This window comes from Lissotriton helveticus, chromosome 11 (assembly GCF_964261635.1).
Source record: "Lissotriton helveticus chromosome 11, aLisHel1.1, whole genome shotgun sequence".
Lineage (NCBI taxonomy): Eukaryota > Metazoa > Chordata > Amphibia > Caudata > Salamandridae > Lissotriton > Lissotriton helveticus.
In genome coordinates, this window is record NC_136072.1 from 72,533,493 (window position 1) to 72,547,592 (window position 14,100).

Sequence of the window (14,100 nt, forward strand, 5' to 3'; positions counted from 1 at the left end):
GGTCCCAATCCCCGCTAGGATGACGGGCGGACAAAGTCCGACCGTCATCCTAATGACCCCCCCAAGTGTCCAGAGACACCTAGCACCCCTGTGTCTTGTTAGAAAAGATGTTGTTTAATGCCCTTGCCAAAGGATTTCAGAAGCGTTGCAGGTATTGTGAGGTAGTGGCTAGGACATTACTATTCATTAAAGGGGTAATTTCACATATCTCCTTAAATCAACATAACTGCTTTGTTCCACTCGATATAAAAGGTCACTCAAAGGGTCACACATATGAATTAAAATATCCCACATAAGTCTGCTGTACTGTCACTTGTAAACTAACAGAACACTTGGCAGCTATGGAAGACAGGGGTACAATTCGCCTATCTGGTACTGACAAAGAATTACTTATTACCCATGCGGTTTTGTTAATGGATACGTGCCAAGAGACCCGATTTTGGAGCCAAAACAGTTTTATTATAGCTATCGCCTTCTTAAAATTGCCTTTGCAACAATGTATGTGAATGGGCAAGATGAAAAAAATCTCCATCTTTCTGGTTTCAAAATGTAGGCTTTTATGCGTCTGACTTTTCTTATTAGATCTACCTTCCATATTAGAGTTGTGTTTACGTCTACGCAGTGCTTTAAATGGGCCGGTACTCACCGGTACTGAGTACCGGCACTTCTCATTTTTACCGAGTTGAGTACCGGCACTTCTCCACTGCTAAGGAGAGTACCGGTACTCAAGGTCGAATTGATAAGGTGGGCACCAGCCGATGCCGAGGGCCAGCTGTGTCCCGGTTTGTTTTAGCAGTATGTTTGCTGTTTGTCTGTGTCATTCAGCTGAGACAGCGGCACGATAGGGCCTGAGCGGCCTGCTGGAGGCCTGCTGCTGCGGCAAGAAAGCCTCTGCTCCCTCCCTCCCCACCCAGATGGAAGCTGTCATTGTCCTCAACAGCCCCCTGCCGAGCCTCCATGCTGGGATGTCTTGTTAGATGGTGTATGGGACATTTTCTACCTGGGGCGCAGCACAGTGATGTGTGCAGACTGAATGAGTGTGTGTGTGTGTGCGGGGGTGGGGGGAGCCTGCTCAGGTGTGGCCTCTTAGGAACCCAGGTAACAAGGGTCATTTTCACCCCTTGGCCTCTCACTGGGGTCTGGCTGTCTTTCCCCTGACTCGCTTGCCCCTGGGAATCCAACCAACCCCGCCCGCCTGCTGTGACATTGAGTGTTTAATGGGCGGGGAGAGGACGTATAATGGGGTGAGAGAAGGTGAAGAGGGAAGGGACAGATATAAGAGAAGAGTTTAAAGGGGAAAAAGATAGACAGAAGTGGTAAGCGCAGATAGAGATGGGGAAGCGAATGAGAAAGCTATGGAAAAAGTAAGAGGCACGGTGAAATAGAGAGAATGATGGTTGAGAATGATAGGATACAATTAGGGTAAAGAGAGTGGGACGGCGTTAGATACAAATGGTAGAGAAGTGAGGGGGGGTGGAGAGGTTAGGGATGTGAAGACTGGTAGAGAGTGTTTGTCTGCTTCTTTGTGTGTGGGAGAGAAATTATATCAGAGTGGAAGAGAATCTGGACACTCAGGAGGTATTTGAAAAGAAATGCTTGGAATACTTTTTGTGTGTATGTTGTGCACTCTTGAATACAAAAGGATTGCGCCAAATGCAAGTAAGAACAGTATGACATTAAAAAGCTGCAACTAATATGAAACAAGGAAATATTAACGTGGTGTTTGACATTCATTTTGTGTAATGAGTTAGCAAATTTTTTTCCCCAGACATTTCTCTAATGTTTTGGTAAATCCTGCAACTGGTGTAAATGCCCTTCACTGAACATACGAAAAGTTTGAGACCACTATCAAGGGCAAAATGAATACTCAACAGAAGTGCTTTTATATCAACATGTCTCACCCCGCCTCTAACCTCGCCCATTACCACGCCCCTAGCTCAATCTAATGAGTACCTGCACTTATTTTTTTCCATTTAAAGCACTGCGTCTACGTTATACATTTGCTGACTTAATATTATACACAAACTCCAAATAAAATTGAGGCGAGTTTCTTCTGCTCCTATTTTACGTATTAATACAACTCAGAAGGGGCAGATCTCGAATTTCTCTAATGGGTAGACAAAACAGTCGCGGGAAAAAAAGCATTTTAAAATAAATCTGTACTTCGGGATATTTTACTCCGGAAATACTACATATGGACCGGTCCGCTTCTATGACAGCTGCCATGTTAATGGCAGGCAATGTGTTGTGGCGGACCGCAGGTTCTTACTCCTCCACTACTCCCATCTACGTCCTCCCACACCTCCGCTCACAGGCTACATTGCGGGTAAATCTCTAAATCTGACGCCACTCCTTGGTTTATTTCAAGACGCTCGGGTTTTGTAAAAGATGCATAACCGGACAGTGCAGATTTGTCAACGGCTGTCAAAGGCGACTGCCATCTTAGAGTCAGGCAAAGCTCACAGCGTGTTTTCGAGGGCTGTGACCCGGAAACAGAATGGTGCGCACTTAGCACGTTGTACGAGTGCTAGACGGAGTGTACTGGGAAGGAAAGCTGCATAGCAGCAGTGCCCCCCTAAAGGCGAGGAACCATGGCGGGGATATTGTTTGAAGATATCTTTGATGTGAAGGATATCGACCCGGAAGGGAGGAAGTTCGACCGAGGTGGGTCAGTTTAACCTGCAAGCACTCATCCCGCTAACTAATCTGCTCCTACAAGAGACGACTTTATTATTTCCCAAAGCTTGATCGGCGCACCCCGAGAAGCAGTACTAACCAAGCCCTTCCAGATTATCCCACCCTTAAGTATACTTGTTCTCGGTACTACCCTAATAAGATTGTTTCGCCCTATACTCTCCAGATGTAGGTCTGCTGTGTATCCTTGACACCCAGCTCATTTTGTAGTCCAGCCCTTGTGCGGATTCTCTATATTGGTACTCTTGTAACAGTTCTAATGTCCGTTGTAAAGCCTTTGCTGTCACCTGACTTTGTAATAAGTTTACTTTATTCATTCAATACCACGACACAGCAACCAGGGGAGTAGCTTGATAAGGGTGGTAGCTACTGTAAATGGGACTAACACCCATGCCCTACCCCCAGACGTAGGGGAGAAAACTAACATGAATGGGACTGACACCCAATGCCTACCCCCAAATATGAGGGTGACTAAAACCCATAAGCATGTACCCTGAAAGAAGGGTGGAGAGTGTGACCCTGAGAAGGTAGAAAGCACACTCATAAAGAGTGATGTGCAGAAAGGAAGTGGGGCAAGCACCCATTCCCATCTCTAATGTAGGAGGGGGTAAAAATGTAATAGACACATGGTATGTACACAGTGAAACTATTAATAAGTATGGCATGTCAGGATGTAACAAAATAAGTTCAAGGTGTGCGTGTCACTGTAATCTTGTGATGCAAACAAGTGTTTGTGAGCAAAATAACGTGCAAAGAACAAACGTGGAAAGAGAATCCTGGGACCAACCTTGTGGACTGCCAGTACAAGAAGTGGTAATACAGGCATATGTGGTCCTGAAACCGATGCTGTACTCAGTGGACCGGAAAACCAAGCGCAGAATGCACTCACGGTTTATCACTTATCCTTGTGAATACTATGAACATGTTCCTCAAAAGTGTCGGAGTTTAGAGGAAACATGCGCTGGGGTAAACACTAACCCTGGGCGTAGTTCGCGAAGTTACACAAAGTGCACTTCGCGAACTTCACGTAGCACTACGCGAGCTGCGTAGTAGCATGTTCGCACTGTGCAAGATGCGTTATCAATGATTGCACAGTGCGGACAAGCATCCGGCACTGTGCAATCATTGAAAACGGCATCTTGCACAGTGCGAGCTGTAGTTTTCTGCCGCTCGAGTAGATTTTTACTCGAGCGGCAGCTTTCTCAACCCGGACTGGTAGATTCTCATCGCGAGTGGACGCGAGCATGCGCGACCACTTGCAATGAGAAACCTGGTCTCCCCGCGTTGAGAGTCTCGCCAGGATGTCATTTTGCTTGCTCGCGGTCGCAAACATGACGTTGAGGAACGTGAACAAGCAAAAAATGACCACTGCACTACGCTGCGCTATGCTTGTTCGCACTGTGCTACGTGCAGCTCGCGTAGTGCGAAGTTGCGCAAACTACGCGAGCGTAGCGTAGTGCTTCGCCCAGGGTTAGTAAACACCCACAGATGACCCGTGGGGCTGGTACATGGCGCATTTACACAGTTTGCATAAGATTGGAGAAAACATGCCTGCTGCCTACGCGCCAGTGGCAAACAATAGATGGCGGCACGCACATCACGCCGTGCCGAAAGGCTCACGGCGCGCTCGGGCGCCAAACTTTGATACTTAGTGAGTTCTTTCGCAGTGAGAGGTTGTGTCGTCATAGAGGGTTCGCGAAGACGAGATGATCCGCGCAGCTCTGACAAGTGTAGATTGACACCGCAAGAGCAACCCGACTCCAACTAAACACTGTCTCCCAAGATTTCACTTCCTCAGAGAGGTGAAGGGAATGTGCACAAGAGCACACAATGTAGACGGTTTGTGAACGAACATACCACGCAAGGGTAGTTTGCACAATCCAGAACGTCCGCCACAATTTACCCAGGACACATACTGGCAGATAATTCAAACACCAAGCTGATGGTATAATGGGGTGAGACCGCCATACAAGTGCACACGCCAAACTTGACTCAGAGCTTGTCGCTCGTCACGAAGAGGACATGAAACCATTCATTTCGTGATCCCCTTCATGATGTAGACTGAAATTAATATCCATGCATTCAGTGCAACACGGAATACCAATACTTGCGCAATGTAGTATTCCGCAAAATCCTCCACAGAAACGTGTTCCTCCCACCAGCAAATAACAAGCATTTACAATGCAACGGTTTCGCCTTTGGAAAAGTTAGAGCTATTGGCATTATAAATGACAACATTTTTATTTATGTGTTGGCTTTGAAAACATAAATAAATGGCATTGTAATTTACAAAGCCAAAAGCCTAATCTCTCGCAAATGCGACACCTATTGCATTTGCACCCACCCACACACACACAAAACTGGGTCACAAGCAGGCAACAGAGGCACACACAAAAACGGGTCGCAAGCAGGCAACAGAGGCACACACAAAACCGGTGTATTTATTTTTAAACACCTTTTTGGTATTTACCCATATTTATTTTGTATTTTGAGAATAAATTGAGCCGTAAAATTTTATATTTTTACATTTAGTTTACCAATAAATATGCATTCATACTTTTCTGCCTGGCACGTTTTACAGCCCAGCCAAGTTTCCCAGGACAATGCGCATTCCAGTTTTTTCTTTGAATCTGGGACTTCTTGTCTTGTTCATACCATTACAAAACCGGGAGTACACGTCCCAGAATTCAAGGGAAAAAACACGTGGACTGGAGAGCGACATCAGGATGGGGGGGACCTGGCAACTATGGGAGAACGGAGCTGAAAGGTGTACAGAGAATGACGAGCTTTATAAAGGTGTATAGAGGGTGAACAAAGATACAAAGGGGAAAAGGTTACGTGTACACTTGTAAAGGGGCGGCTATGGTTCGAAAGGTGTACAGGGTATACGGAGGTACAATGGCAATGCGGGTGCAGGGGTGATAAGAGGGTGCAGAGTTGCTTGGACATATAATGGAGGTGCACTGAGCTCTAAAGCTGTGAAACTAATGACGCCGGAGGTTGATGTGCCCAAATGAAATGTATACGGTGCAAGGGCAGGTACTGCATGTTATTAAAAGTGTGAAGACATATGAAGGGGTTGCAGGCGGTACAGGGTCCCATACCTTTGTGTCTGGCCCACAGCTCTCCTCGCCTCCTTTCCCTTGGGCAGCGGGTGCCAGGATATTAATAGTGCCTCCGCCGCATTAGAGCAAGGTGGATGCCAAGGGGAGATGCCAAGGTTCAACGGGTGGGGAGGGTGCGAAACTTAGGTGGGGCGAGGGCACCGTCCCAAAATAGCGGGTCCGTAGGGTGGGTATATAAGGCCAGGCCCGGGGGGACACCCACCTTCGTCTCTGGGTCACCCATCGCCCCTCAGCCTCCACAGCGCCCTCGGAACTCACCCACCGTAAGTACCCATGGACTTGGAAAAAGGGGGACAGCAAGAACCTGGTGTGGAAGGAAGTGGGGACCTCGAGTCGCCACACACGAGGGCATTCCGGCGAAATAGAGGGTGAAAGGAAAGGGGGAGTCGGAAGTAGAGATGAAGCGGAAGAGTGACGTAGCACCGGTGCCACGGGCCCTAGTTTAAGAAAGGAAAATGGTTGACTGCAATTTCAGTAGAAAAATGCAACAATCATTGGAGGTGAGTGAGGCCCATTATTATCTGGGACCCGGTGCCACTGCACCTGCTGCTCCAGTGAAAACTAGGCCCCAGGAGAGAAAGTGGACGGGGCATAGAACAGGGGACAGAAAGGGAAGAGATGGACATTGAAACGGAAAGACAAGGGCACGACTGAGGAAAGTAGCTAAACAAGGATAGCAAAGCAAGGAGAGAGTTAACGCGATACAAAAAGAGAGGCGACAGGAATACAACAGATAAAAGGAGGAAAGAGGAGGGGCTGCAAACAAATAAGTGATAGATAAGGAAGAACAACGAGAAAATGAAAACACAGCCAAGAGAAGCAATAGAGCAAATGTGTGAGACAAATGAAACAAGCACCTACGGGCACACGGACAGCGGGAGGGGGGCGGGAACGGAGAGCGGGACATCGCGCAACCCACCCCTGAAAGCGCCATTTTGGAAGTGTGGCAAAAACAAAGCTTTAAAAAAAAAAAAAAACGCCCACCGCCGCATGATGATTGCAAAGGGGCGGGATGAGTAAAAATCGCGGGAACGCCCACGAATCTGCTCGGGGAATGAGTGACGCATCTCTGTTCCAATGGCTAGCTTCCATTTATGGAGCTAGCCAATGGGACAGAGAGGCGGGACGAAGCCCCATACATGTAAACAAAAGTTTTTCGCTTGCGCGAAAGTCTGCTGCGCAGCTTTCGGCGAGGCGAAACCTAAAAACATGCGCTCTCCTAGGGAGTAACGAGCTATGTGTCCGAAAATATTTTCTGCATCCGATATAGTGGGGGAAAGCATATTTCAATGCTAAAAACAAGGGTCCTGGTTGTGGACGTGGGGGGAGGGGGGCCGCCCTATTCACAGAAGTGTCCTGTTCACGGGGGTGGTTGTGGGCCATAAGATCATCTGCCTGGGTGCAGGTTTCATTACTCCAACCCTTAAAAAAAAAAAAACATTGGTACCTCATAATTTCCTTAAAGCACACTCCCTGCTTTCTCAGGGCACTGGACCCTTCCCATCTATTAAACGGTACTTGATTTCCTAGCCACCCACGCCCCTACCTCGAGACCTCAAATTGCATCTCTCCCACCATCTATGCGGGGTCGCTCCGAGTTTCCTCCCATCACGATGGTCTGGGAAGAACGGAGTCCGATTCTGTCACCCTCCCAGCTTAACACCTCTTACTTGTATCTGAGAAGAGCGGGGTTACTTTCTACCACGTGCTCTTCGTGGAATTTTCCCACCACAACCTATACTTGTCAGTGGGCGACGAAGGTAACTGCTGTTCGCCAGGAAGTTCTTTAGTCATTGTAAAATGTGTCATATTTATTCTTACTTTTGCTTGTACACTCTGTTCATGCTATTTGTGTTTGTTCTATTCCTGCAACAGTTCTCTCATGTAACGTAACTGGTTGTATTGTACAGTGCTCTGACACCTTTGGGTAAAGTCCGCGCTTAAATATAAATAAAATAGCTGTCCAGACTTTCACTTGCGCTTTCTTCACTGGATATAACGCATGATCCTGTCATTCGGTTGTCCCCCACCCCCGGGTGAGTAAGTCTAGCGCCAGGTGCTGTCCCCTGGTTGTTTGGTATGAGGTGGAAATGGGGTGCAGATGGGTGTCCTGCCAGGAGTGCTTGAGGCTGCACAGTGGAGAAGCTCGATTTCAGCCCGCTGTCGTGTTTCTGCCACGTGTGTGCCGAGGATAACCCCAGGGGCATCGGAAGATGATGCGTGTGGGGTGGGCATCCTCGCAGCCCCTCCCCGCCTGGCACTGCGGTCGGAAGTGCACTTCTGGTGCAGGCGGATGTCGCGCCACTGCTGAGCGGCTCTTAGCTCTGCTGAGCTGTAAACACATCACCGTGGGGGGCAACTTCTCTGCAGTGGGGGGCAGTGCGGTCCGGCTGCACCCCGGTGCTATTCGTTTTATTACGGTTAGTCACTACCTTATCCACGCCCCCCATTAACCCCCAACCCGCACATCTCTCTAGCACCACGCGCCACGGAGACAGCTGCGCTGTTTGCAACCCACGACGAATCCCGTGATTGCGGATCTAAGGAGGAAATAAAAAGGCGTTTTCCAAATCTTTCCGATTCTACACAACCTCAATGTATAACACGCTATTGATTCGTTATAAGCAGTTATAATCGATCTATGCATTCATGGAAAGACAGTTTCTGTTTCTCACCAACTAACATTTTGGGAATGCATACATGTTGAAAAGTTAGTTTTCTTGTATCCCCCTTTTCTTGAGAGGGCGTTATATGTGTTTCTATAAAATGCACGGTTTCTTTGTGTATCTGGAATGAATGTCTACTTCCTACACGCAAATGAACAGTAACAACAGTCGCCCAAATGTTCACTTGATTACACATTGTACGGGGAATATTCCAATGCCACATTGCCGATCTCAATGTGTACGCGATCACGGTTCCAGAATTCGACCTACAAGAAAACCTACGCGGTATTTAAAGCGCACATCTTTATGGAGATGCATTACCAATGACCGCGAAAAGACTCCGCAGAAACCAAATCAATACTCAGAAATAGCAACAAAATAAACGTTAAACAAGCACAACAGCTACAATGCAAATGCAACACAACAACGGTCTTCAATTCGTTTTGTTCTAATTACATTTTTAACGCCTTCCAACGCAAAATAATATTTATTTTCCCGATAAGAAAGGAGGGGAGGATGAAAGGAAACGGTGCCGCAGAAGATGCAAATGACGCAGTCACCTTGCTCGATATAGCCATATACATTTGAAGTGGTTTATTTTGTAAACTGTTTACTGGAAGGAGTTGTATGCTAGCTCAGATCATTAAAGAGGAGATTTACAATGCATCAAGTAGAGAGACTGACAGCGTTATTAGCGGGATAGCTGCGGCTTGTGTCTTTATTGCCCCATTCACACCATTGTTCACCCCTGGTACCAGAGCCGCTAGACTCCCAACTCCCTCTTTAATTAGAAACTTTGAATGGCCACTAACCCGACGATTCTAGGGCCGCAGCGCCTCGCAGCCCTAGATGTGGTAATGAGGTGCTCGGGAGGAACACACTGCACAATGAAACACACTGGCAAAAACCTACGGGTTTGAGTTTAAATCACCATTTTTTTGAAGGGGCGGGCCGCCCGTCGGAAAAAAGCCAATTATTAGGAATAAACAAAATAGGGCAGCGTGCTGGTGTTCGCTGTGTCAGCAAGTGTAACATTTGTAACAGAGGATGAGTGCGAATATGCCCCGTTTCAATCACAACCAAAGTAACGACCATTTGGGAGGCTGGCACCCACTGCTTTGATCCCGTTCCAATAGAATAGGTGGGTGCAGCTGATAAAACGGCACCATGGGAGAATATATGCATCTGTTTATAAATAGTATATATCGATAGCTAGGGTTGGAAGAAAAGGCGACACAGAATAATTCGCGCAGCTTCCTTCCAAATACATCTGATCTGAACCTGTGCCTTTCCCGCAATACGATGTAAACACGGTGCTACACATTAACCCCAGGTAAAGACATACGACCACACAAGCACAGCACAGCAAGCACGCCAAGATCTACATGAGGTAGGGGGTTTCTCAGTGTTGCGATCTATTACATCTAGCACAGATAAATATTGCTTGATCAAACATTTTAATTCACAGTGGGTTGGAAACAGCACAAGGAAAGGCACGGACAGCGGGAGGGAGGGCAGGAAAGGCACGGACAGCGGGAGGGGGGCGGGAAAGGCATTGACAGCGGGAGGGGGGTGCGGGAACGGGCACACGGACAGCGGGAGGGGGGCCGGTGGGAACGGACAGTGGGACATCGCGCAACCCACCCCTGAAAACGCCATTTTGGAAGTGTGGCGAAAACAAAAACAAAGCTTTAAAAAAAAAATAAAGCACCGCCGCATGACGATTGCAAAGGGGCGGGATGAGTAAAAATCGCTGGAACGCCCACGAATCTGCTCGGGGAATGAGTGACGCATCTCTGTTCCAATGGCTAGCCTCCATTTATGGAGCTAGCCAATGGGACAGAGAGGCGGGACGAAGCCCCATACACGTAAACAAAAGTTTTTCGCGCGCAGCTTTCGGCGAGGCGAAACCTAAAAATGTTGATTTGACAACTGCCAGTAAATTGTAGTGAGGTTACCACAGACTGAAGAGGATAAACAAACACCGTTCAAAAATGTAATTGAGCGCAACACTCTTAGAGTGGGCTGTCTGATGGAAAGACACTGGTGGGCTGCAGGGCATTGCGCTTCATTTTCACTTGTTTCTTGTTGACCACTTCGGTATTCTGAAAGGAACATTTTGCTTTCTTCCTGTCGTCTTTGTTGTACTGTGAAGAACATCTTGGTTTCTCGCTTTTGCTTATCTGTCGTTACCGTCTCTTTGTAATCTACGTTAAGCTGCCAGCATCTGTAGTCTCTGTAGGAAACTTCATCTTCAGGTCCCTGAAATCCGGTCCTAGCACGTAGGTAGTTACCAACATGTGTTTATAAATAGTATATATCGATAGCTAGGGTTGGAAGAAAAGGCGACACAGAATAGTTCGCGCAGCTTCCTTCCAAATACATCTCATCTGAACCTGTGCCTTTCCCGCAATACGATGTAAACACGGTGCTACACATTAACCCCAGGTAAAGACATACGACCACACAAGCACAGCACAGCAAGCACGCCAAGATCTACATGAGGTAGGGGGTTTCTCAGTGTTGCGATCTATTACATCTAGCACAGATAAATATTGCTTGATCAAACATTTTAATTCACAGTGGGTTGGAAACAGCACAAGGAAAGGCACGGACAGCGGGAGGGAGGGCAGGAAAGGCACGGACAGCGGGAGGGGGGCGGGAAAGGCATTGACAGCGGGAGGGGGGTGTGGGAACGGGCACACGGACAGCGGGAGGGGGGCCGGCGGGAACGGACAGTGGGACATCGCGCAACCCACCCCTGAAAACGCCATTTTGGAAGTGTGGCGAAAACAAAAACAAAGCTTTAAAAAAAAAATAAACCACCGCCGCATGACGATTGCAAAGGGGCGGGATGAGTAAAAATCGCTGGAACGCCCACGAATCTGCTCGGGGAATGAGTGACGCATCTCTGTTCCAATGGCTAGCCTCCATTTATGGAGCTAGCCAATGGGACAGAGAGGCGGGACGAAGCCCCATACACGTAAACAAAAGTTTTTCGCTTGCGCGAAAGTCTGCTGCTAAAACCAACTGTCCCTGGCGGAATGCAGAATTCTCCTTGGTTCCAAAACTACAAGATCTGTGACACTAGCTCTGTTCTTATTAGTCTTGTAAGTCCCAAGAGACCAAAGGCATATACAGAACATTGTGCGGAAACACGCGTGAGCCTTCAACGTCTCGAACACTCTGCGGCAGCTTTAACATTAACGCTTTGAGACAATCTGCAAGTTTAACATGTCAAGTAAGAGTATAAAACACGTAATCGTGTTATTCTTACGTTACCTTTCTTCAGACTGTTTTCTCTCCTCGCACACAATACTAAACGTCAAGCATCTTGCTCCAAAAGCCCCCAGTTACCTAAATACGAGTGTCTCCTCTGATATGGACTATGACACTACTTGACCAATGCTGCCAACTGTATTGTAATTGCAGCTCAACGCACAATGGACCGATACTGCCGCATTTGATTACATTCGCTAAATGTTTCAGTTGGGGTTTCCCCGGTCCCACATCTGGGAGTCTCCGTTGGGAAAGTAGCACATTTTTATGCTCTAGCGTACAAATCCGTCACTGGCTATCAAAACGTCATGACCACTTCGGTCGATGTACTGTTCACAGCCGGTAAATCGGGGCTTCTATTTTCTCTAATTCTTTTCCTCTCTTCCGTGATGCGCCTACACTTCTATAAAGCAGGCTCCACCTCTGCTGTACTCCCCTACCCCCCCCCCCCCTCCTCCCCTCCCCCTCTTTCAAATCCTCATATAACACTGTTCCTTTCTCTCCAGGGCACTACTCCCTCCTTTTCATCTTCTCCCTCGGCGACTTGAAAACGCCACCTGCACTGCCACCCTAAAACCCACCATCCTTCCAGTCCCTTCTCGGGTATGATAATCTTCAACTATCTATTGCGCCCTCAAGAACTGTGAACTATATGCCAAATTAGAAGGCTGTTTTTTAGGTCGAGCAGACGTACTCTCAATGCGTGAGCATTGAGAGTGTCTGTCTCGACAACTATTGTTGCCCGTTAATGGGAATGTGGACACCGATGTGGACGAGCGTTTCCTTCGCGGTTTTCACCGCGGGAGCGCGCGTCTCACCCGCGCATGCGCAGAGTAACTCAGCCATTTTTTTTTTTTTTTTTCCCAGCCCCGAACCGAATCAGGTATCAGAGCGCTTTACATATAGGCAGCCCCCACCCCTCTGCATGCGCACACACAGGCGAGCGCATGCACACGCAGGCACACACATACAGGCACACGGCAGACACTCGCTCACACACACCCCCCTCCCCCACAGTCTCACACACACACTCCAGACACATACACACACGCACGCACACACACATACACAGCCCGCCCCCCCCCCGCACTCGCACACACATGCTCCCCCCCCCCCCGCTCAGCAACCCACTCACCGGCTTCATTCCTGCGGCGGCTCTCCTCAGCTGCAGGGCCCGGCAGCAGGACTCTTCTTCCCTCCTTTGGCTCCGGCTCCTGCCAGCTCCGGTGCTTGAAACGCGGCTCCCATCGCGGCTCTTCCGTTGGAGGCGGGGTAGGCTCCCGCTCTCCTACTTCCTGTTTCCTGTTGTCGCGCCGGCCTGCCTGACTTCCTGGTCGCAGGCCGGCACAGTGACGGCGGTGATTTGCGGTACTTATTAATTTAGTTATTTATGCATTTTTATATAGCGCGGACTTTACCCGAAGGCGGGATTTATTTCTTTATGTATTTATGCATTTTTTTTATTATGCCGAGTTGATTTGGGCAAATGAAGGAGCGGGCCTTTGCAAAATGAAACACTGGCTTTTTGTGCGGAATACACAATATTTTGAGGTAGCTAGAGAGAGTATTTGTTGCTTTGTTCGCGTTTTTCACAGTTATTAGGATTTCCCCACCATTTCTCTGCTTAAAAAAACATCATCTTTCTCCCATTCGCGTCACGGAGCGCAGAATATCTTCCAGATGTTCCCTCCATTTCTGCAGATGGCAGTGCTCATCTTAGAAAGAATGCTCAAGAAAAGTCGTCCGTGGAAAGGACACAACGCCGTTTCTGGTGTTGTTTAAGTGAGTTGGGGGAAATATAGATTGCCAGGTAGCGCTTCAAAGGTGTTGTGCAGGTACGTGTGCTAGCTTTACACGTCTCAGCCGAAAAGGGCTGCCCGCCTTCGAATTTGGAAGCTAACCCGGGGTTTGGGGGTGACACCGTGACAGCATGAAGGATCCGTGGAGGGAACGCTAGTTGGACCCGTCAGGGCCTCCGCGTGTGGTTGGAGTTATCTGTTTCCTTTAGACAGCAGGCCCGTTAGTTAGCTGTCATATGGGACGCAATTTGGGTAGCCCGGGCACGCGGTGGGCGTTCTCTAACGCTTACTAGGTATCTGTGTTGCATGTACTGACCTTGGGTGTAAGTGGCAGTGGTTAGATCCGCACTCTGTTACTGCAATAGTTGTGCCCACGGCCCTCCACCCGGCATGATAAACGTTTGCGGCATTAGTGGCTGAGTGGAGCCCGTTTCTAAAGGCACCCATTCACATGGTATTCTGAGTTCGGGAGCTTGAAGAAAGCAACAAATAGTTAATCAACATATGTAAATAGAGCTGCAAAAAGTGACAAGTCCG

At 48.2% G+C, this 14,100-nt stretch overlaps 1 protein-coding gene across 1 annotated transcript in view; it reads left to right on the top strand.

The window, feature by feature from the left end:
* Positions 1–2,489: 2,489 nt before the first annotated feature.
* The window catches only part of POLR2H (RNA polymerase II, I and III subunit H), a 35,797-nt gene continuing 24,186 nt past the window's right edge, over positions 2,490–14,100 (top strand). The window contains exon 1 of the mRNA XM_078665662.1: positions 2,490–2,664. Within this exon, the coding sequence (XP_078521788.1) occupies positions 2,592–2,664 (73 nt within the window). The 5' untranslated portion in view covers positions 2,490–2,591. The remainder of the gene's footprint in view (positions 2,665–14,100) is intronic.